A 21996-nucleotide genomic window follows, 5' to 3' on the forward strand; every position below is an offset into this window, starting at 1 on the left:
TACCCCACGGCTGGGAGGGCGAGCATGTTTAGCGCGACGCGGGCGCGAACCCGCGACCCTCGGATTACGAGTCGCACGCCTTACGCGCTAGGCCATGCCGGGCCATTTAAAATCTACTGCTTCATTTTAAAAAATCGAACAGAGAATTTTTTCGCATTTTTAGTAAAATGCTGTCATATAAGAATGTAACAGTATATTAATAACCAAACTACACTTTTTCTTTTGAAAAAATAAACTAAGAAACATAGTTAACAACTTTGAGAAATTTTGTTTTTCTAGAAAACAGTCACATGATTTACCTGACACAGATGCAAACAAAGCGACATCTAGCGGATTTGACTTCAATTTGGTGTCAAACTTAAAAGCAGTTGTACTATAATTTTTTGAAGTACTCGTTTCGTTCAGGAAGTTTGGGAGAACATGGTTTGGAGTGTATTAAGGTTAGCTTTGTTGGCTCTCGGGGCTACTGTGTGTATAAGTGGCGGAGTTTTGTATGGCTTGTTTCCTAGAATTATTAAGGCCAAGATTGACGAGGTAGGTCAATATTTTCAGACAATTTTTGATATCTTATAAGTTTTATGACTTCGCCAGGCCGTAGTTTTACTGTAGTACATAATGATATGTTTCCAAGCTGCAGTAAAGTATCCTAGTTAAAGGAGTATTTCAATAAGGTGCTGAACGCCGAAGTTAAAAATTCTATAAACATAACGCATTCTATGCATCTTAACTCGTTCATAGTGTGTTGTTGTTGAACTTCCTCAGTGAAAATGCCGTATATTCACCCGTTATGTTTGACTTAGTGTTAAATTGTACAAAGAATACAGGATTCCATGATAAATCTAAGGTTTACTACACTAGAGCAGAGCAGATTGTCATTACTCTGACTTTTGTTATAAATTATTTGACCGATGAGCTAACGCGTGCATATAACAAATTATACATCAGAACTGATAGTTTTACTCTCACTACCACTTGTCTCATTTTCTCTGACTATCAGTAGCAATAGAGTTTCTTTTAGTTTGAGTTTATTTTTTTTTATCTTTAGTTTAAGCCTGGTAACCTAGGGCTACTAGTAGCAGTACAACCAAAAGGCCTAACTTATACCCAATTTCTTCATATAGTAATAGTATGGCTTTAGAAGTAAGGTTTTGCAGTCCTCACTGTAATTAAACAACTGCCAAGTCTTGGCTGAATGGATAATATATTGTTTGTTCATCTTCTCAAGCAAAGATAACTCTAAATATGATAAATAATAACTCACTACAAGTTTGTAAGCTTTACAATGACTTCAACCTTGCGATAAATAAAGTTTATTTCCTGAAATAGCATAAAAAACGCGAATAAAATAACGTAAGATTAAGTTTTCCAGCTTTGTATTTCTATCTTGACTAGAGAAGTTATCATATTAACAGAATCCACGAAATGAATTAGGAAACCTCTAGAACTGATATATATGTTGTCTCTTTCTTTAGATGCAAGTTTTTACTTCGTGATGGCGAGAAACCCACTTGAAGTAAAAATGTATCTCAGGACGGCTGGTATGGGTATTAATACTTTTACTGATAAACCTGCAGGTGACCTGAGAAGGTCGGAACGTTGCTCTCTGCTTTACTAGTTTGTTTTTGGATGTCGCGCAAAGCTTCTCAAGGGCTATCCACGCTAGCCGTCCCTAATTTAGCAGTGTAAGACTAGAGGGAAGGCCCCTAGTCATCACCACCCACCACCAACTCTTGGGCTACTCTTTTACCAATGAATAGTAGGATTGACCGTAACATTATAACGCCCCCACGGCTGAAAAGGCGAGCATGTTTGGTGTGAGGGAGATTTGAACCCGCGACCTTCGGATTACGAGACGAGTGCCTTCATCACTGGGCCATGCTGGGCCGCTTCACTAGTAAACGTGTTAATACCCATACCAGCGGTTTTGAGATACAAGCTTGTACTTGCTATTGTAATGTGTTCTGTCCACATGTTTTTTAATAATATTCACTTGTTTAGAAATATTTTAACACAGTTATGCTATTAATAAGTAATATCTTTTTAATGGACACACTTTACATTACTGGGGAGGAATTAGCTTATATTAACATCTTATTATAATTAACTGTACTATGTATTTATTCAGTTTGTGTGTGTGCTTTCTTATAGCAAAGCCACATCGGGCTATATGCTGAGCCCCCCGATGGGTATCGAACCACTGATTTTAGCGTTGTAAATCCGTAAGCTTACCGCTGTACTAGCGGGGGGCTCATTCATTGTTAAAATGTTTAAAATCTAAAACAAGTTTTTAAAGCTTATTTTTATAATGTTTTAGTCTGTTTATATACTGATATTATTATATAATGTAATACACTTTACACCCTCTTTATTTATCACTAACTAGCGTGCTGTTCTCACAGTCTTGGGTACAGTAATCAAAATATTTTAGTCTGTTCGAATGAATGGCGTAATGTCTTCTGTGTGACATACACAAAAAAATAAAAACTCTTTCATTGAGTGTTTTACAACGTCCAAATAATACCATAACTGAGAGAAAGTTTTACTGAATCTGGTCTCTACGACTGTGTAAGTTATCAGTCTGATAAAGTATCTTACTACAACTTACAGAAAGTTTTGTTGAATCTGGTCTCTACGACTGTCTAGTTATCAGTTTGTTAAAGTATTTTACTACAACTTCACTGTTAAATGATACGGTACTATGCCAAACTGCTCTGTTTTTCCTCTACATATTAGCTCTGCTCAAAATTGTCTATCACGACCTCCATTTGACTTTCAACACAGTTTCAGCCTGAGCGAGCCGGAGGGCTTTTCTATACTTGATCTGGTCAAGGACACAATTTAGACGACTTAAGAAATTCCGTGTTATATCCGTTTTCTTACAAAACAAACGAAGTTACGTTTTTCGACAATTTCTGATCTAAAGAAAAAAAAACTATTTTTTTCTTTCCTTTTAAACAATAGGGAAGTAAAAAGAAACGGCTGTGATAAGGGTGATAACAAATTATGTAATAAAATCATGACTGATTGCAGGATGTTGTTAGTTGGAATAAAATATCGTTATATTGTATATATAACAGTAAGGTAAACTGTAATAATAAATAATTATATTGTATATATATCACTAAGGTAAACTGTAATAATAAATCATTATATTGTGTATATATCAGTAAGGTAAACTGGGATAATAAATCATTATATTGTATATATCAGAAAGGTAAACCATAATAATAAATCATTATATTGTGTATATATCAGTAAGGTAAACTGGGATAATAAATCATTATATTGTGTATATATCAGTAAGGTAAACTGGGATAATAAATCATTATATTGTGTATATATCAGTAAGGTAAACCGTAACAATAAATCTTTATATTGTGTATATATCAGTAAGGTAAACCGTAACAATAAATCTTTATATTGTGTATATATTAGTAAGGTAAACTGGGATAATAAATCATTATATTGTGTATATATCAGTAAGGTAAACTGGGATAATAAATCATTATATTGTGTATATATCAGTAAGGTAAACCGTAACAATAAATCTTTATATTGTGTATATATCAGTAAGGTAAACCGTAACAATAAATCTTTATATTGTGTATATATCAGTAAGGTAAACTGGGATAATAAATCATTATATTGTGTATATATCAGTAAGGTAAACTGGGATAATAAATCATTATATTGTATATATCAGTAAGGTAAACTGGGATAATAAATCATTATATTGTGTATATATCAGTAAGGTAAACCGTAACAATAAATCTTTATATTGTGTATATATCAGTAAGGTAAACTGGGATAATAAATCATTATATTGTGTATATATCAGTAAGGTAAACTGGGATAATAAATCATTATATTGTGTATATATCAGTAAGGTAAACTGGGATAATAAATCATTATATTGTATATATCAGAAAGGTAAACCATAATAATAAATCATTATACTGTATATATCAGTAAGGTAAACTGTAATAATAAATCATTATATTGTATATATCAGAAAGGTAAACCGTAATAATAAATCATTATATTGTGTATATCAGTAAGGTAAACCGTAATAATAAATCATTATATTGTGTATATATCAGTAAGGTAAACCGTAATAATAAATCATTATATTGTGTATATATCAGTAAGGTAAACTGTAACAATAAATCTTTATATTGTGTATATATCAGTAAGGTAAACTGGGATAATAAATCATTATATTGTGTATATATCAGTAAGGTAAACTGGGATAATAAATCATTATATTGTGTATATATCAGTAAGGTAAACCGTAACAATAAATCTTTATATTGTGTATATATCAGTAAGGTAAACCGTAATAATAAATCATTATATTGTGTATATATCAGTAAGGTAAACTGGGATAATAAATCATTATATTGTGTATATATCAGTAAGGTAAACTGGGATAATAAATCATTATATTGTGTATATATCAGTAAGGTAAACTGGGATAATAAATCATTATATTGTGTATATATCAGTAAGGTAAACCGTAACAATAAATCTTTATATTGTGTATATATCAGTAAGGTAAACTGGGATAATAAATCATTATATTGTGTATATATCAGTAAGGTAAACTGGGATAATAAATCATTATATTGTGTATATATCAGTAAGGTAAACTGGGATAATAAATCATTATATTGTATATATCAGAAAGGTAAACCATAATAATAAATCATTATACTGTATATATCAGTAAGGTAAACTGTAATAATAAATCATTATATTGTATATATCAGAAAGGTAAACCGTAATAATAAATCATTATATTGTGTATATCAGTAAGGTAAACCGTAATAATAAATCATTATATTGTGTATATATCAGTAAGGTAAACCGTAATAATAAATCATTATATTGTGTATATATCAGTAAGGTAAACTGTAACAATAAATCTTTATATTGTGTATATATCAGTAAGGTAAACTGGGATAATAAATCATTATATTGTGTATATATCAGTAAGGTAAACTGGGATAATAAATCATTATATTGTGTATATATCAGTAAGGTAAACTGGGATAATAAATCATTATATTGTGTATATATCAGTAAGGTAAACTGGGATAATAAATCATTATATTGTGTATATATCAGTAAGGTAAACTGGGATAATAAATCATTATATTGTGTATATATCAGTAAGGTAAACTGGGATAATAAATCATTATATTGTATATATCACTAAGGTAAACTGTAATAATAAATCATTATATTGTGTATATATCAGTAAGGTAAACTGGGATAATAAATCATTATATTGTGTATATATCAGTAAGGTAAACTGGGATAATAAATCATTATATTGTGTATATATCAGTAAGGTAAACTGGGATAATAAATCATTATATTGTGTATATATCAGAAAGGTAAACTGGGATAATAAATCATTATATTGTATATGTCAGTAAGGTAAACTGGGATAACAAATCGTTATGTTGTACGTGTGAGTGTGGAGCCTTATCTTAGGGAAAAGGGACAGGCCACATAGGTCGCCAAGTTTTCTGTGGTAATCTTATTTTTGTCTTCGGTAAGCAAAATGAAAACGGGGCATCGCGCTCACCAGATGAGTTTCTGCCAACTGAGCTAAATGGTTAAATTGCTTGTGAATCAATTTTAAAAACCAAATAACCACGTTACAAAGAATTTTGTTTGTGGTTTATTCCAGCGCAAGTCTAAAGATAGGTGATCTAATTATTCTATGTCAGAACCAGTTGTAGCATCATTCCCTGAATATGGATGTTATAAAGAACTAACTGGAGTACCATCCTCAGAACATGGATGTTATAAAGGTTGAGTTGGAGTATTGTTCCTTGAACATGGATGTTATAAAGGTTGAGTTGGAGTATTGTTCCTTGAACATGGATGTTATTAAGTTGTCCAGAAATAAATGTCGTTTTTGAACTGCGAAGTTTGGAAAAGTATAAACCATTGTTGTAAAACATGCTTTAATCAAAGTAAGCACCATTTGCTTCAACACACTTTTACCAACATGTAACGATGCTGTAGAAATTAGAGTTTCGATAGTCAGTGAACTTTCTGAAAGCTTCTTCTGCAGCTACCTGGTTTTGAAAGCGTTTATTGTTCAAAATGTTGTAAAAGTGCTTGAAAAAAATGAAAATCTGTGGGGGAAAGGTCTGGGGAATAAGGTGGATAAAGAAGAACCTTGATTCCAAATTCGTTGAATTTTTGGAGTGTCAAGATGACAGGTCTCATAACCCCGATTTTGTTAATCTTCAGTCAGGTCATGCGGAACCAACTTATCCAACTTTTTCATCTTTCCAATCGCACTCAGGTGGTTGGCAATGCTTGATTTGCTTGTGCCTAGCTTTTCTGCAAGCTCACATACTGTATTGTGAGGGTCTGTCTCAACTGCTTCCCTCAATGTGTTTTCATCTAAGGATGGTTTTATTCCATGATCTTCGTGGCCTTTAAGAGTTTCATCTCCATGTCTTAAACCTGTACGTTCAATAAAACATCCACGATCGATGTTCTGTGTAGTTTCGGTAGTTTTTCGTTCAAGTTTGATGTCGTAGCCGAAAATAATATAAGATGAAAGTCCTTCTTGACGATGCTGCCTTGGGGGTTGCGAAACTTGCTTTTAGTAGAGTTGAGACAGCAGACAATTAAGGCACCTTATAAGCGACAAACGTTGGATTAAACTAACTGACCAACGATTAGTTACTCAGTATTCAGCTTCCAAATGTCATCGTGAGAATTCCGACATTTATTTCTGGACAACCTAATATAAAGAACCAAATGGAGTACCTGTGCCCTGAATATGGATGTTATAAAGAACTACCTAGAGTACTCTTCACCTGAAGGTAGATGTTATGAAGAACTAGCTGGAGTACCTGTACCCTGAAGGTAGATGTTATGAAGAACTAGCTGGAGTACCTGTACCCTGAACGTAGATGTTATGAAGAACTAGCTGGAGTACCCTTAACCTGAACGTGGATGTTATGAAGAACTAGCTGGAGTACCCTTAACCTGAACATAGATGTTATGAAGAACTAGCTGGAGTACCTGTACCCTGAACGTAGATGTTATGAAGAACTAGCTGGAGTACCTGTACCCTGAACGTGGATGTTATGAAGAACTAGCTGGAGTACCCTTAACATGAACGTGGATGTTATGAAGAACTAGCTGGAGTACCCTTAACCTGAACGTAGATGTTATGAAGAACTAGCTGGAGTACCCTTAACCTGAACGTGGATGTTATAAAGAACTAGCTGGAGTACCCTTAACCTGAATGTGGATGTTATGAAGAACTAGCTGGAGTACCTGTACCCTGAACGTGGATGTTATGAAGAACTAGCTGGAGTACCTGTACCCTGAACGTAGATGTTATGAAGAACTAGCTGGAGTACCTGTACCCTGAACGTAGATGTTATGAAGAACTAGCTGGAGTACCCTTAACCTGAACGTGGATGTTATGAAGAACTAGCTGGAGTACCCTTAACCTGAACGTAGCTGTTATGAAGAACTAGATGGAGTACCTGTACCCTGAACGTAGATGTTATGAAGAACTAGCTGGAGTACCTGTACCCTGAACGTGGATGTTATGAAGAACTAGCTGGAGTACTCTTAACCTGAACGTGGATGTTATGAAGAACTAGCTGGAGTACTCTTAACCTGAACGTGGATGTTATGAAGAACTAGCTGGAGTACCCTTAACCTGAACGTAGATGTTATGAAGAACTAGCTGGAGTACCCTTAACCTGAACGTGGATGCTATGAAGAACTAGCTGGAGTACTCTTAACCTGAACGTGGATGTTATGAAGAACTAGCTGGAGTACCTGTACCCTGAACGTGGATGTTATGAAGAACTAGCTGGAGTACCCTTTGCCTGAACGTGGATGTTATGAAGAACTAGCTGGAGTACCCTTAACCTGAACGTGGATGTTATGAAGAACTAGCTGGAGTACCTGTACCCTGAACGTGGATGTTATGAAGAACTAGCTGGAGTACCCTTTGCCTGAACGTGGATGTTATGAAGAACTAGCTGGTATATCTGTACCCTGAACGGTAATTAAGCACATTCATGATTAATGAAAGGTTATCCCAGAACATGAAAATTTGCTTCCCTTATATGTAATTGTAAAATATGTCAATAAAAACTGGAAGATAGAAAATGTAAAACCGGAAGCTTGGGTGTATCACCGCAAGGATATAACAAACCTGCATACATAATATTTGAAGATCCATCAACAGGGTACGAAGTAGTGGAAACTTGTATCTATCTCCCAATGAACTTCCACACCAAATTTGGTAAAAATACATCATCATGGGGCGAAGTACTAGCAGACAAAGAGACAACGCTCATAAAAAGCGCAGAATGAAAAACTTCCATACAAGTGTTATACGTTGTATAACCCTGGTGAACACATTATCATACCACATAAGTGTTATTCGTTGTATAACCCTTGTGGACACATTATCATACCACACAAGTGTTAAGTGTCCTATAATTTTGGTGTTCACAAAATCATACCACACAGGTGTTCTACGTTATATAAACCTGGTGTTCAAATTATATAACCATAAAAAAGTTAGATAGTCCAGCCGTTCACAATATCAATTCACGGAACTGTTATATCGCGTGTATCTGTGGTGTTCACAGAATCATACCACACAAGTGTTACACGTTATATAACCTCCATGTTGACAATATTGTACCAAACACCTTTTATGTATTATATTACATCCGTGTTCATATTGTCATATCACAAAAGTGGTCTGCTTTATAATCCTGCTGTTGACATTATCATACCACACAAGTTTTATGTTATAACGTCGGGGTTCACGTTATTATAATAACCATACATATGTTACGTGTTATATACCTCTGGTGTTCATGTTATTATTCCATACAAGCGTTATATGTTGTATAACTGATGTGCACATTATCACACCACACAAGTTTCATGTGTTATACAAACTTGTTCACGTGATAATTCCACGAAAATATTATATAATCTCGGTGTTCAAATTATCATTTTACACAAGTGTTATTGAACCTGTGTATTAACCTTATTACACCACACACGAGTTGTGTTATATAACGTCCTTGTTCACATATCATATGACACGTTACGTGTTATATAACCTCCGTTTTCACATAACGCTTGTGTGATATGATATATAACCTCGGTATTCACATTATCATAACACAGGTGTTATATCTTATATATCCATAGTGTTCATATCATACAAGTGTTATGTACTATACAACCCCGGTGTTCACTTTAACATATCACATAAGTGTGATATATTCAGGTTTTTCTATGATATTTTCATGCACAGATCTCTTGTAATCATTTGATGGATAAAATAATCACAAACACGTTGGTCTACAGACAAGTTTCGTGTATACACGTCCTTGGTGAGTCTCCCGTTATGTGGTCATATGAGTTCCTAACAACGCTAACATCTAAGAGTAAACAAGTCTTACTTTTTTTTCTTCTTCTTTTAACTATTGGACATAAATTGAAACGTCATTAATTCAGTAAGATTAAATACAATATGGATCTATATCACGACGATCTATTGTGGGTGTAGTACAGCTGACATATAATTCACACATTTTAATTAGATACAATAGATTCAACGTTCTATAAGATTTCCATTAAGTCTGGTTACGACAAGTCCCTTTCACCACCTATCCTGTTGCAGTAGCTGTGAAAGACCTAGATAGGTGCAAAGTTCGTCTTATTTTAAAAAGGCGGTTGAAACGTCTAGAAGACCACTTCCTCGTATTTCTGCTGAATTCTAAGAACTGTGTTATTGGTAATTTGACACGTGAACTGGTTGTAGGGTACCAATTTGACACGTAAACTAGCTGGTTGTAGAATAATTGAATTCACGTATGGGTAAAAACTTATATCTCTCTCTGCTGATACTTTATTCTGGTATCATACGTTCTATAACTCTAGTCTGGGTTGACTGTGTTGCGTAATCATACGTCCTAATACTCTAGTCTGAGTTGACTGTGTTGTGTAATCATATGTTCTATTACTCTAGTCTGAGTTGACTGTATTGTGTAATCATACGTCCTAATACTCTAGTCTGAGTTGGCTGTGTTGTGTAATCATGCGTTCTGTTACTCTAGTCCGAGTTGGCTGTGTATGTGAAATTATGCGTTTTGTTACTCTAGTCTGAGTTGACTGTGTTATGTAATCATACGTCCTAATACTCTAATCTGAGTTGGCTGTGTTCTGTAATCATACGTCCTAATACTCTAGTTTGAGTTGACTGTGTTGTGTAATCATGCGTCCTAATACTCTAGACTGAGTTGACTGTGTTATGTAATCATACGTCCTAATACTCTAATCTGAATTGACTGTGTTATGTAATCATACGTCCTAATACTCTAGTTTGAGTTGACTGTGTTGTGTAATCATGCGTTCTGTTACTGTAGTCTGAGTTGACTGTGTTGTGTAATAATACGTCCTAATGCTCTAGTTTGAGTTGACTGTGTTGTGTAATCATGCGTTCTGTTACTGTAGTCTGAGTTGGCTGTGTTGTGTAATCATGCGTTCTGTTACTGTAGTCTGAGTTGGCTGTGTTGTGTAATCATGCGTTCTGTTACTGTAGTCTGAGTTGGCTGTGTTGTGTAATCATGCGTTCTGTTACTGTAGTCTGAGTTGGCTGTGTTGTGTAATCATGCGTTCTGTTACTGTAGTCTGAGTTGGCTGTGTTGTGTAATCATGCGTTCTGTTACTGTAGTCTGAGTTGACTGTGTTGTGTAATCATGCGTTCTGTTACTGTAGTCTGAGTTGGCTGTGTTGTGTAATCATGCGTTCTGTTACTGTAGTCTGAGTTGGCTGTGTTGTGTAATCATGCGTTCTGTAACTGTAGTCTGAGTTGGCTGTGTTGTGTAATCATGCGTTCTGTTACTGTAGTCTGAGTTGGCTGTGTTGTGTAATCATGCGTTCTGTTACTGTAGTCTGAGTTGGCTGTGTTGTGTAATCATGCGTTCTATTACTGTAGTCTGAGTTGGCTGTGTATGTGAACTTATGCGTTTTGTTACTCTAGTCTGAGTTGACTGTGTTATGTAATCATACGTCCTAATACTCTAGTCTGAGTTGGCTGTGTTGTGTAATCATGCGTTCTGTTACTCTAGTCTGAGTTGGCTGTGTATGTGAAATTATGCGTTTTGTTACTCTAGTCTGAGTTGACTGTGTTTTGTAATCATACGTCCTAATACTCTAGTTTGAGTTGACTGTTTTGTGTAATCATGCGTTCTGTTACTGTAGTCTGAGTTGACTGTGTTGTGTAATAATACGTCCTAATGCTCTAGTTTGAGTTGACTGTGTTGTGTAATCATGCGTTCTGTTACTGTAGTCTGAGTTGGCTGTGTTGTGTAATCATGCGTTCTGTTACTGTAGTCTGAGTTGGCTGTGTTGTGTAATCATGCGTTCTGTTACTGTAGTCTGAGTTGGCTGTGTTATGTAATCATACGTCCTAATACTCTAGTTTGAGTTGACTGTGTTGTGTAATCATGCGTTCTGTTACTGTAGTCTGAGTTGACTGTGTTGTGTAATCATGCGTTCTGTTACTGTAGTCTGAGTTGACTGTGTTGTGTAATCATGCGTTTTGTTACTGTAGTCTGAGTTGACTGTGTTGTGTAATCATGCGTTCTGTTATTGTAGTCTGAGTTGGCTGTGTTGTGTAATCATGCGTTCTGTTACTGTAGTCTGAGTTGGCTGTGTTGTGTAATCATGCGTTCTGTTACTGTAGTCTGAGTTGGCTGTGTTGTGTAATCATGCGTTCTGTTACTCTAGTCTGAGTTGGCTGTGTATGTGAAATTATGCGTTTTGTTACTCTAGTCTGAGTTGACCGTGTTGTGTAATCATGCGTTCTATTACTGTAGTCTGAGTTGGCTGTGTATGTGAACTTATGCGTTTTGTTACTCTAGTCTGAGTTGACTGTGTTATGTAATCATACGTCCTAATACTCTAGTCTGAGTTGGCTGTGTTGTGTAATCATGCGTTCTGTTACTCTAGTCTGAGTTGGCTGTGTATGTGAAATTATGCGTTTTGTTACTCTAGTCTGAGTTGACTGTGTTTTGTAATCATACGTCCTAATACTCTAGTTTGAGTTGACTGTGTTGTGTAATCATGCGTTCTGTTACTGTAGTCTGAGTTGGCTGTGTTGTGTAATCATGCGTTCTGTTACTGTAGTCTGAGTTGGCTGTGTTGTGTAATCATGCGTTCTGTTACTGTAGTCTGAGTTGGCTGTGTTGTGTAATCATGCGTTCTGTTACTGTAGTCTGAGTTGACTGTGTTGTGTAATCATGCGTCCTAATACTCTAGTCTGAGTTGACTGTGTTGTGTAATCATGCGTTCTGTTACTGTAGTCTGAGTTGACTGTGTTGTGTAATCATGCGTTCTGTTACTGTAGTCTGAGTTGACTGTGTTGTGTAATCATGCGTTTTGTTACTGTAGTCTGAGTTGGCTGTGTTGTGTAATCATGCGTTCTGTTACTGTAGTCTGTTGACTGTGTTGTGTAATCATGCGTTCTGTTACTGTAGTCTGTAGTCTGAGTTGGCTGTGTTGTGTAATTATGCGTTCTGTTACTGTAGTCTGAGTTGGCTGTGTTACTGTAATCATGCGTTCTGTTACTGTAGTCTGAGTTGGCTGTGTTGTGTAATCATGCGTTCTGTTACTCTAGTCTGAGTTGGCTGTGTATGTGAAATTATGCGTTTTGTTACTCTAGTCTGAGTTGACTGTGTTTTGTAATCATACGTCCTAATACTCTAGTTTGAGTTGACTGTGTTGTGTAATCATGCGTTCTGTTACTGTAGTCTGAGTTGACTGTGTTTTGTAATCATACGTCCTAATACTCTCGTCTGAGTTGACTGTGTTGTGTAATCATGCGTTCTGTTACTCTAGTCTGAGTTAATTTGTTGTGTGATAATACGTCCTGTTTCTCTAGTTTGAGTTCACTGTGTTGTGTAATCATGCGTTCTGTTACTGTAGTCTGAGCTGGCTGTGTTGTGTAATCATGCGTTCTGTTACTGTAGAGTTGGCTGTGTTGTGTAATCATGCGTTCTGTTACTGTAGTCTGAGTTGGCTGTGTTGTGTAATCATGCGTTCTGTTGCTCTAGTCTGAGTTAGCTGTATTGTGTAATAATACGTCCTAATGCTCTAGTTTGAGTTGACTGTGTTGCGTAATCATACGTTCTGTTGCTCTAGTCTGAGTTGATGAAAGATTGGGAAATGGATTATCTGGTCAAATAAGAGCTTGTTTAAGTTTTCTCTATAAAGAGTAGCTTTTTTCATTTATTTATTTGTCCCTTCTTTATTGTTACAGACTCAACATTGCTTCATCATCTAGAGTTAGAGCGTATTATATTTATCTTGAACTTTTGTATCTGGGAACTTAACCATGGAAGGTTTAGACTTAGACCGTAATGGTCTGAAACTCTGTTTGTATGAGAGAACATCATCGTTGTTTTTCAGCCACGCCCCTTGTTTTTCATTTGAAGATGTTAAGACATAATAACTGATTCATTAGGTTTTCAGGTCAGAACTAACCTGTAACCGTATGTGTTAGTTTCAGTATTTCTCTGTTTACCAATATCTGTCTCTTCGGATCACGAACGAGAAACTAGACTCTGGAAGACTAAACTCATTCAACTTTCGTCAGCTACAATTCTAATAAACTCGTTCATAAATAGGACATTATATTAAACTCAGCTTATTTTTAGCAGTCAAAATGTAGATCTATTCTTCATCGTGCAATGGCTACAATCGGTAGAAACACGTTGTGAAAAACGTCATGTTCAGTTTATTATATCTGTGTGTGAACGTATTGCAACGTGTTATATATTGCGATATGTGTTTAACTGTGTGTGTATGTTGTGATGTGGGTTTAACTGTGTGTGTACGTGTGTACGTCGTGATGTGATTCTCTGTATATGAAAATAATATATATATATCGTGGTTTATGTTTATATATGTGTGTATGCTTGTGTGCGTGTATATATTGTAAAGTATGTATGTATTCTGATGTGCATGTACAACAAGTGTGTGTTTAACTGTGTGTATATATTGGGGAGTGAGTGTTTATACGTATATATGTTTGTATGTATAGTGACGTATTATCATATATTTCTTTATTTTGAATGTTCAAATATACTTTGACCAGTGTTTATATGAGTGTTTATTTCGACACGTTATCTTTGTGTATGTATTGCGATTTGTGTATTTATCTGTTTGTGTTGTGACGTATTCTGTTGTGTGTGTATATATAGTTGTGTTTTGTGTGTGTGTGTTTGATAATGGTCCAGATATCTTCATGAGTATCTAACATCATGCATGTATGAACGTTTCTAGTTCTCCTTTCTAATCTTCTGTATGACAGGGAATACATGTTCAGTATGTGCTATAAATAGAATTTTTTTAACGCTATCGTTAACGGAGTTAGAGGTAGTTTAGTTTATGATTCTGTTTGATTTATTAGGTTTAACAAAGAAGAAAGAAGCAGTCAGTGAAACAGATTTATATATTCATGTATTTTCCATAACTACATCAACCTGTTGTTCTAAAAATAAGCACCTTTAATGTTAAAGTGACCATTTTTTAATACGCTGATATACTTCTAAGTTTTTAGATTTCACAACGAAAGGTGTGGCCTAGAGGAAAATACATCTATTATTTACATTAAAGCATCTTAACTACTAATACATGCAAATATGTAGTAGTAATCTTGTAACTGTTGAAAGTGCATGAAATAGTTTTTTATTACTCATAAAGATATTTATAAATCTTGAACTAAACAGACAGTCTAGTACTGATGAACATTTATTTAAAATGTAAATAACTTACCAGTAAGTATTTATTAAAGTAGTCGATGTTTACAATGTAAGTAGTTTATACCTTTCATGTAGTTTAAGAAAATACAACCCAATAGAACTGGATAAAAATGTTACTAAATCAGAGAATACGTCATTAATGATATATATAGAAATACGAAGCATGAAGATTGAAGAGATTGCATATTGCAAAAGTGTGTGTGAGTTATTAAGGGTCTGATATGTAATACACTTTTAATAATCTACAATAGTAATGCATATATATTCATACAGATACTAAACTACAAAATGTATGAATTTCAAATAGCCCCAAAAATTTGGGATCATAAACCAGAAATGAACAATAAAATTGAACTCCTGTTGAGCCGATAAATTACACCTATTTCAGAAGACAGAGATAGTGTAATTTATACATATAAATAATATATAACTGAAGTAATATCAACCAAAGAGTGAAAGAAAACTAATGAGCAACAGGTAAACAAGGGACGAAGTATAGACAGTGAAATCCAAACAGCCTTGATTTAGATTACTGTTCCCTTCCTGTGACCTGTTATGGGTATAACAGTAATCTATCATTGTAAAATTAATTACATGTAACCATCTTGTACAGTGTTTAAACTTATGCATATATACTGTAGCAGTTGAAATTATGACAGTAACGTTTTTGTTTTTTACTTCACAAAGCAACCTTAAACCAACTTTGATATATACATACACACACACAGAGTTACATTTACAGAAGATCTTGACAAGTCTTTTCTTCAGTTTTAATTGTTTAGTTATATTCCTATAATCTCTCAGTATTGTTAAAATTGAGATTAAATATCGTTTTATCCAAAAATGTTAAAAAATACACAGGCTTTCATAGAATGTCCTAACTTTTTCACATGACTGTAAATACGCACCACCTAGGCCTAGGACTAATAGAATATTTAGGGTAAAATGTTTGTTTTTGAACTTCGCGCAAAGCTACCCGTGGGCTATCTGCGCTAGCCGTCCCTAATTTAGTAGTGCAAATTAGAGGGAAGGCAGCTAGTCATCACCACCCACCGCCAACCTTTGGGCCACTCTTTTGCCAATGAATAGTGGGATTGATCAGAATTTTATAACGCCCCCACGGATGAAAGGGCGAGCATGTTTGGCTTCATGAGGATTCGAACCTCAGATTGCAGGTCGAGTGCCCTGACCACCTGGCCACGCTGGGCCATGTAAAAAGTGTGGTGGGTGGTTGTGAGAGGTCATGACAGTGGTATATAATCACTGCAGAACACTTTGGAGCAAATTTATTAAAACACAACTTGGTACTGAAGATTATTAACTCCAGGACTTTTTTACTTCGGTCATTTTATTTACACGAGATAAAAGTTTATTCAGTATATGGTTTACCTTTAGACCATGTGCTAATATATATCTCTCCTTACTGTTATTTAGTACGTTTACTCGGCTTTTCATACAATATATTTCTGTATCTAGTCCATTAGATCGTTTCTATTAATGAGATCATTGGTATTATTACGTTAGTACTTGGTTGTTCCTTACACATGCTCTAATTACTAAATAATTTTAATTAGTCCAGGAAGTTGTTTAAATAATCTTTGTTTAATGTTATTCCGTATTTCCCAACCAATACATCTCATGCAATTCATGCTATTCTGTATCTAGGTGTATTTCACAACTCATTAATGTCATACAACGAGTGTTATTCTGTATGTAGGTACGTTTCACAACCAGTTACTGTCATACAACGAGTGTTATTCTGTATGTAGGTGTATTTCACAACCAGTTAATGTCATACAACGAGTGTTATTCTGTATGTAGGTACGTTTCACAACCAGTTACTGTCATACAACGAGTGTTATTCTGTATGTAGGTGTATTTCACAACCAGTTAATGTCATACAACGAGTGTTATTCTGTATGTAGGTGTATTTCACAACCAGTTAATGTCATACAACGAGTGTTATTCTGTATGTAGGTGTATTTCACAACTCATTAATGTCATACAACGAGTGTTATTCTGTATGTAGGTGCGTTTCACAACCAGTTACTGTCATACAACGAGTGTTATTCTGTATGTAGGTGTATTTCACAACTCATTAATGTCATACAACGAGTGTTATTCTGTATGTAGGTGCGTTTCACAACCAGTTACTGTCATACAACGAGTGTTATTCTGTATGTAGGTGTATTTCACAACCAGTTAATGTCATACAACGAGTGTTATTCTGTATGTAGGTGTATTTCACAACTCATTAATGTCATACAACGAGTGTTATTCTGTATGTAGGTGTATTTCACAACTCATTAATGTCATACAACGAGTGTTTTTCTGTATGCAGGTGCGTTTCACAACCAGTTACTGTCATACAACGAGTGTTATTCTGTATGTAGGTGCGTTTCACAACCAGTTACTGTCATACAACGAGTGTTATTCTGTATGTAGGTGTATTTCACAACTCATTAATGTCATACAACGAGTGTTATTCTGTATGTAGGTGTATTTCACAACTCATTAATGTCATACAACGAGTGTTATTCTGTATGTAGGTGCGTTTCACAACCAGTTACTGTCATACAACGAGTGTTATTCTGTATGTAGGTGTATTTCACAACCAGTTAATGTCATACAACGAGTGTTATTCTGTATGTAGGTGTATTTCACAACCAGTTAATGTCATACAACGAGTGTTATTATGTAACTAGATGTGCTTCACAACCAATACAAATAATGTAAACCATGTTATTCTCTACCTAGGTGTGCTTCACAACCACTACATGTATATAATCCATGCCTCATATCTTGTTATAACTCGCTAATCCTAGATATGATTATCCCATTCCATGGAGTATGTACTCTTAAGGAATGACATACGTGTTTTTTCATTCTGTATGTGTGTTTAGAGCGATGTCAAGTTGGGCCGTCTGTTTTGTCTGTCGAAGAGAATCGAACCCCGTGCTTTAGGTTTTATCTCCGTAATCTTATCGTTGTCGATGGACTCGACATTTGTATCTGACACTCCTTATCGTCTGTCGACCGTGAATAGATAACTTTGTGAAAGCCATTTCAACCTAATTGTAAAATATGATTTTTATGTTCGTGTTACATATGTTAATGTAGGAACTAAACTTTGTGAAAGTGTTTTTAATGTAGTTGTAAAACACGATTTATATTTTCTTGTTATCCCTTTTGTTAGTTCTAATGCTTGTTAAATTGACTTTTCTACCACGTGAATCTAGACCGTGACGAACGCTTTTTATTATGGTGAAGCCAATGTACAGTAGGAGTCAAAGTTAGAAATATATTAAAACCAGATATTATCAATAGTAAACGGAAGACTTTAAAACATACTTAGGATATACGAAATAGTATAGACAACTTTTAATGTCGCCGTTCTATTTTGCTGACTTTGGTATTTTATGAAAATAATAATGAAGTTAATTGGCTGTTTTTACTTCCTGGATTTTTCATCTACGTGGAATATAGACCGTGACTGAATTTAACGTTGTATTAAAGATAGCTTGTATTTATATGCAGAAGTTGTGTCGAACCATTGAATAACTTTTAGTTTAAATTGGATACTGAATTTCTTGATGTGTTAAGAGGTCAACTTATTACTGACGTATTATTGTTTCATCTTAGTACTGATGTGTTTATGTTTTATCATACTATTGACGTATTAATAATTTTATCGCATTGTTAACGTGATAATATTTTAAAATATTGCGGTCATATTAATATTTTATCATGTTATTTACTTGTTAATAATATTTTATGTCAATAAAGACATGTTTACATTTCATCCTATTACTATCTTGTTAATTATATTTTATGTTACTAAAGACATGTTTACATTTCATCGTAGTACTGTCATGTTACTAATATTTTATGTTAGTAATGACATGTTTACATTTCATCGTAATACTGTCATGTTAATAATATTTTATGTTAGTAATGACATGTTTACATTTCATCGTATTGCTGTGATGTTACTAATATTTTATGTTAGTAATGACATGTTTACATTTCATCGTATTGCTGTCATGTTAATAATATTTTATGTTAGTAGTGACATGTTTACATTTCATCGTATTGCTGTCATATTAATAATATTTTTGTTAGTCTTTTAAAGACGTGTTAATATGGTATCATGTAACTGTAATGTTAATAGTTTATCTTTTATAGGCGTGTTAATGTTTTATTGTATTAACGATACGATAATATTTTAAAATATTATTTCGTATTATTATCGCGTTCTCCTATTTAACATGCAATGGCTGTTTTGTAACAAACGTTTTGACAAATTTTCGTATTGCAGCAGGCTTCATTCATGGGTTCATAGTTTTCTTCCGTTGAGTGCATAACCCACGTCAGGAGCAGTAGGATAATATAATTAATACCGTAGTTTTCAATTGTTCACTATATAACCTAACCCAGCATGGCCAAGTGGTTAAGGTGTTTCACTCGTACTTTTAGGGTCACGGGTTTGAATCCCCGTCACACCAAACATCTTCGCCCTTTCAGCCGTGGGGGCGTTATAATGAGGATGATTAATCCCACTGTTTGTTGGTAAAAGAGTGCCTCAAGAGTTGGCGGTGGGTTGGTGATGACTAGTTGCATTCCCACTGCTAAACTAGGGACGGCTAGTGTAGATAGCCCTGGAATGTCTGTCGGTGTTTGGGTAAGAAAAGATCATACCCTAGAGGGTCAGGTTCTCTATGACCTCTTCCTCCTCCCCGTACTTATTTTCTTGACGGATTGGTATTTATAATTGTAGAACTGAATATTATTTTGATCCTTTTAAGGGCAATGTCCATGTATTGTGGCTCATATATAGTGATTATTTTATTCTCTCAGCAGAATGTTAAGTTTGTTGGTAGCATTTTTTTTATTATTTAAAGATATATATATATATATATATATATTTTATTATTATTTTTTATTATTTAAAATTTATATATATTTTTTATTATTATTTATTTTTATATTTAAAATATAAGTTAACTGGGGAGAGATATTTAGGACTAGCTTTATCATGTATGAGGTACCTGTCTAGTTCGCATAGTAATTCTTTTTTCATCCAATTCTTATTAAAGTACATTATTGTACTATGTAGGAGTCTATCTGGTATGGTTGGTATGTTCGAGTATTTGTGAATGAACTGAGATGATATAGTTCTTGGAACTCTGTATTCAGTTGTGAGGAGTGTGTTTTGGGTTGTTTGTAGTTTGGTTTTAATTATTTTGTTGCTTACAGTTATCCATGCTGGAGCTGCATAATCTATTATAGGTCTAATATATGTTTTATAGATTTTTAGTATGTTATCTGTAGATGCTCCACTGTTTTTACCAGTTAGACTCCTAGCATAGTTAGTTCTTCGCCAGACTTTATTTTTAATTTCGTTCACATGATTGATCCAAGTTAGTTTTGAATCATAGGTCAGACCTAAATATTTTGCCGATGGGGCAATCTGGAGTAGTGTGCCATTCATATATAATTCTGGCTGTTGTGTTTTGTCAATTTCGTAAAGACTACGAGTTGTGTTTTTGTTGTGTTTATTTTTATTCTATACTTTTGACAGTATAGTCCTCGTGAAGCTTTGCAATAAATTCAAAAACAAACAAACAAACACTATATAACCCAGTTCGGGTACAACAAGTTCTTAGAAATACTACTGTAGATTTCTCTCATTGCCTACATGATCCACCCCGGGAACACTGGGTTCTTGGAATTAGTACATTTTTTTCGTGTTCACTACATGACCCACTAAAAGAATAAGGGGTTCTTAGAATAATTACTACTGTAGTTTTCTCCTGTTCACTACATGACCCTACTACGGGAACAATAGGTTTTTTTAGAATTACTATCGTATATTTTTTGTTGTTTACTGCATGTCCCACTACTGGAACAATAGGTTCTTAGAATTACTACCGTATTTTTCTTTTGTTCACGAGATGATCTACTACAGGAAAAAGAAACTAGCTTGTTGGTTCTTATGAATTGCAGCGTTGTTAACTCGAATAAAATAATGACAAATAAACAGTGTTAAAATTAAATAAATATTATTATTTTATGAAAGAAATATTATTTGTGGAAGATTTATATCAATATAAATGATGATAATTATAATTCACTTGCCTATTCTGATTCACACCATAACCATTGTTTTTCATGAAAACTGACCACAGTATATATAAATAAATAAATATACTGTGTATATATAGCAACTAGATCACTAATTTGTCTGTTGTATATCAGCCGGCCTGATGAGTTGTGGTACTGGGCGAAAGCCCTCTTCGTCTGTAGATGTAGGTTAGTTGTCATGTTATAACATTTCTAATCAAAAATACCTTAGGTGTGAAGAAAATGTGTGGCCAATTACAACTTAGAGCAATTACAAAATTACAATTACAACAATGAAATCAAAATTGTCAGTTAAACTGGTAGCTACACCTATAACATTGATAAGAATGTTACAATAGATATTTATACACCAGTTAGTCAGTTCGCTTTTTTTTTTTCAACTTGGGCCCTAGTAAAATATTATATAAACTGCTGAGGTCTTTCTTGTCATAAGCATATAAGACATTTTGTATTAAGCTATATTGTCCTTTAAAGTTCCCACAGTTTACCTCTTCACTATAAACAGATGTAGGATCGATTGAGAAAATAAACAGCGTTAAACATGTCTTTTCCAGTTAGTTATAATGTGTAATTGTGTGCATTGTCAGTTAGTTGTAGTAATTGTGTCCATTGCCAATTAGTTGTAATGTGAAATTGTGTCCACTGTTAGGTGATTGTATTGTGTTATTGTGTGAACTGTAAAGTGATGGTAGTATGTTATTGTGTCCACTGTCATGCAATTCTAGTGTGTTATTTTGTCCACTGTCAGGTGATTGTAGTGTTTTATTGTATCCAATGTCATTAGTATTGTAATGTTAGATGTGTATTTTTGGATATACATTATACGTTATTTTTACTGTAGCAACTTACCCAATGTCAGTTGAAGTGAGTATCAACTCTAGTGGTCCAGCTGATTATTTCCATGATCAACACGGTTCTTACCAAATTTTCACCTCTATCATTATCTGTCAGAGGTGGACAGTAATCCTCTCTCATGAGCAAGCATCAGCATGCTGGCTTA

At 34.4% G+C, this 21996-nt stretch overlaps 1 protein-coding gene across 2 annotated transcripts in view; it reads left to right on the forward strand.

Annotated features, from left to right (window-relative positions):
- The first annotated feature begins 362 nt into the window (after positions 1-362).
- Positions 363-21996, forward strand: part of LOC143236855 (platelet glycoprotein 4-like) — a 52323-nt gene continuing 30689 nt past the window's right edge. The window contains exon 1 of one of the 2 annotated variants that reach the window (XM_076475480.1): positions 363-534. In XM_076475480.1, coding sequence (XP_076331595.1) covers positions 421-534 — 114 coding nt within the window. In that variant the 5' untranslated portion in view covers positions 363-420. The remainder of the gene's footprint in view (positions 535-21996) is intronic. The other variant, XM_076475478.1, reaches the window with a different exon arrangement.

Source organism: Tachypleus tridentatus, chromosome 13, assembly GCF_004210375.1.
Source record: "Tachypleus tridentatus isolate NWPU-2018 chromosome 13, ASM421037v1, whole genome shotgun sequence".
Lineage (NCBI taxonomy): Eukaryota > Metazoa > Arthropoda > Merostomata > Xiphosura > Limulidae > Tachypleus > Tachypleus tridentatus.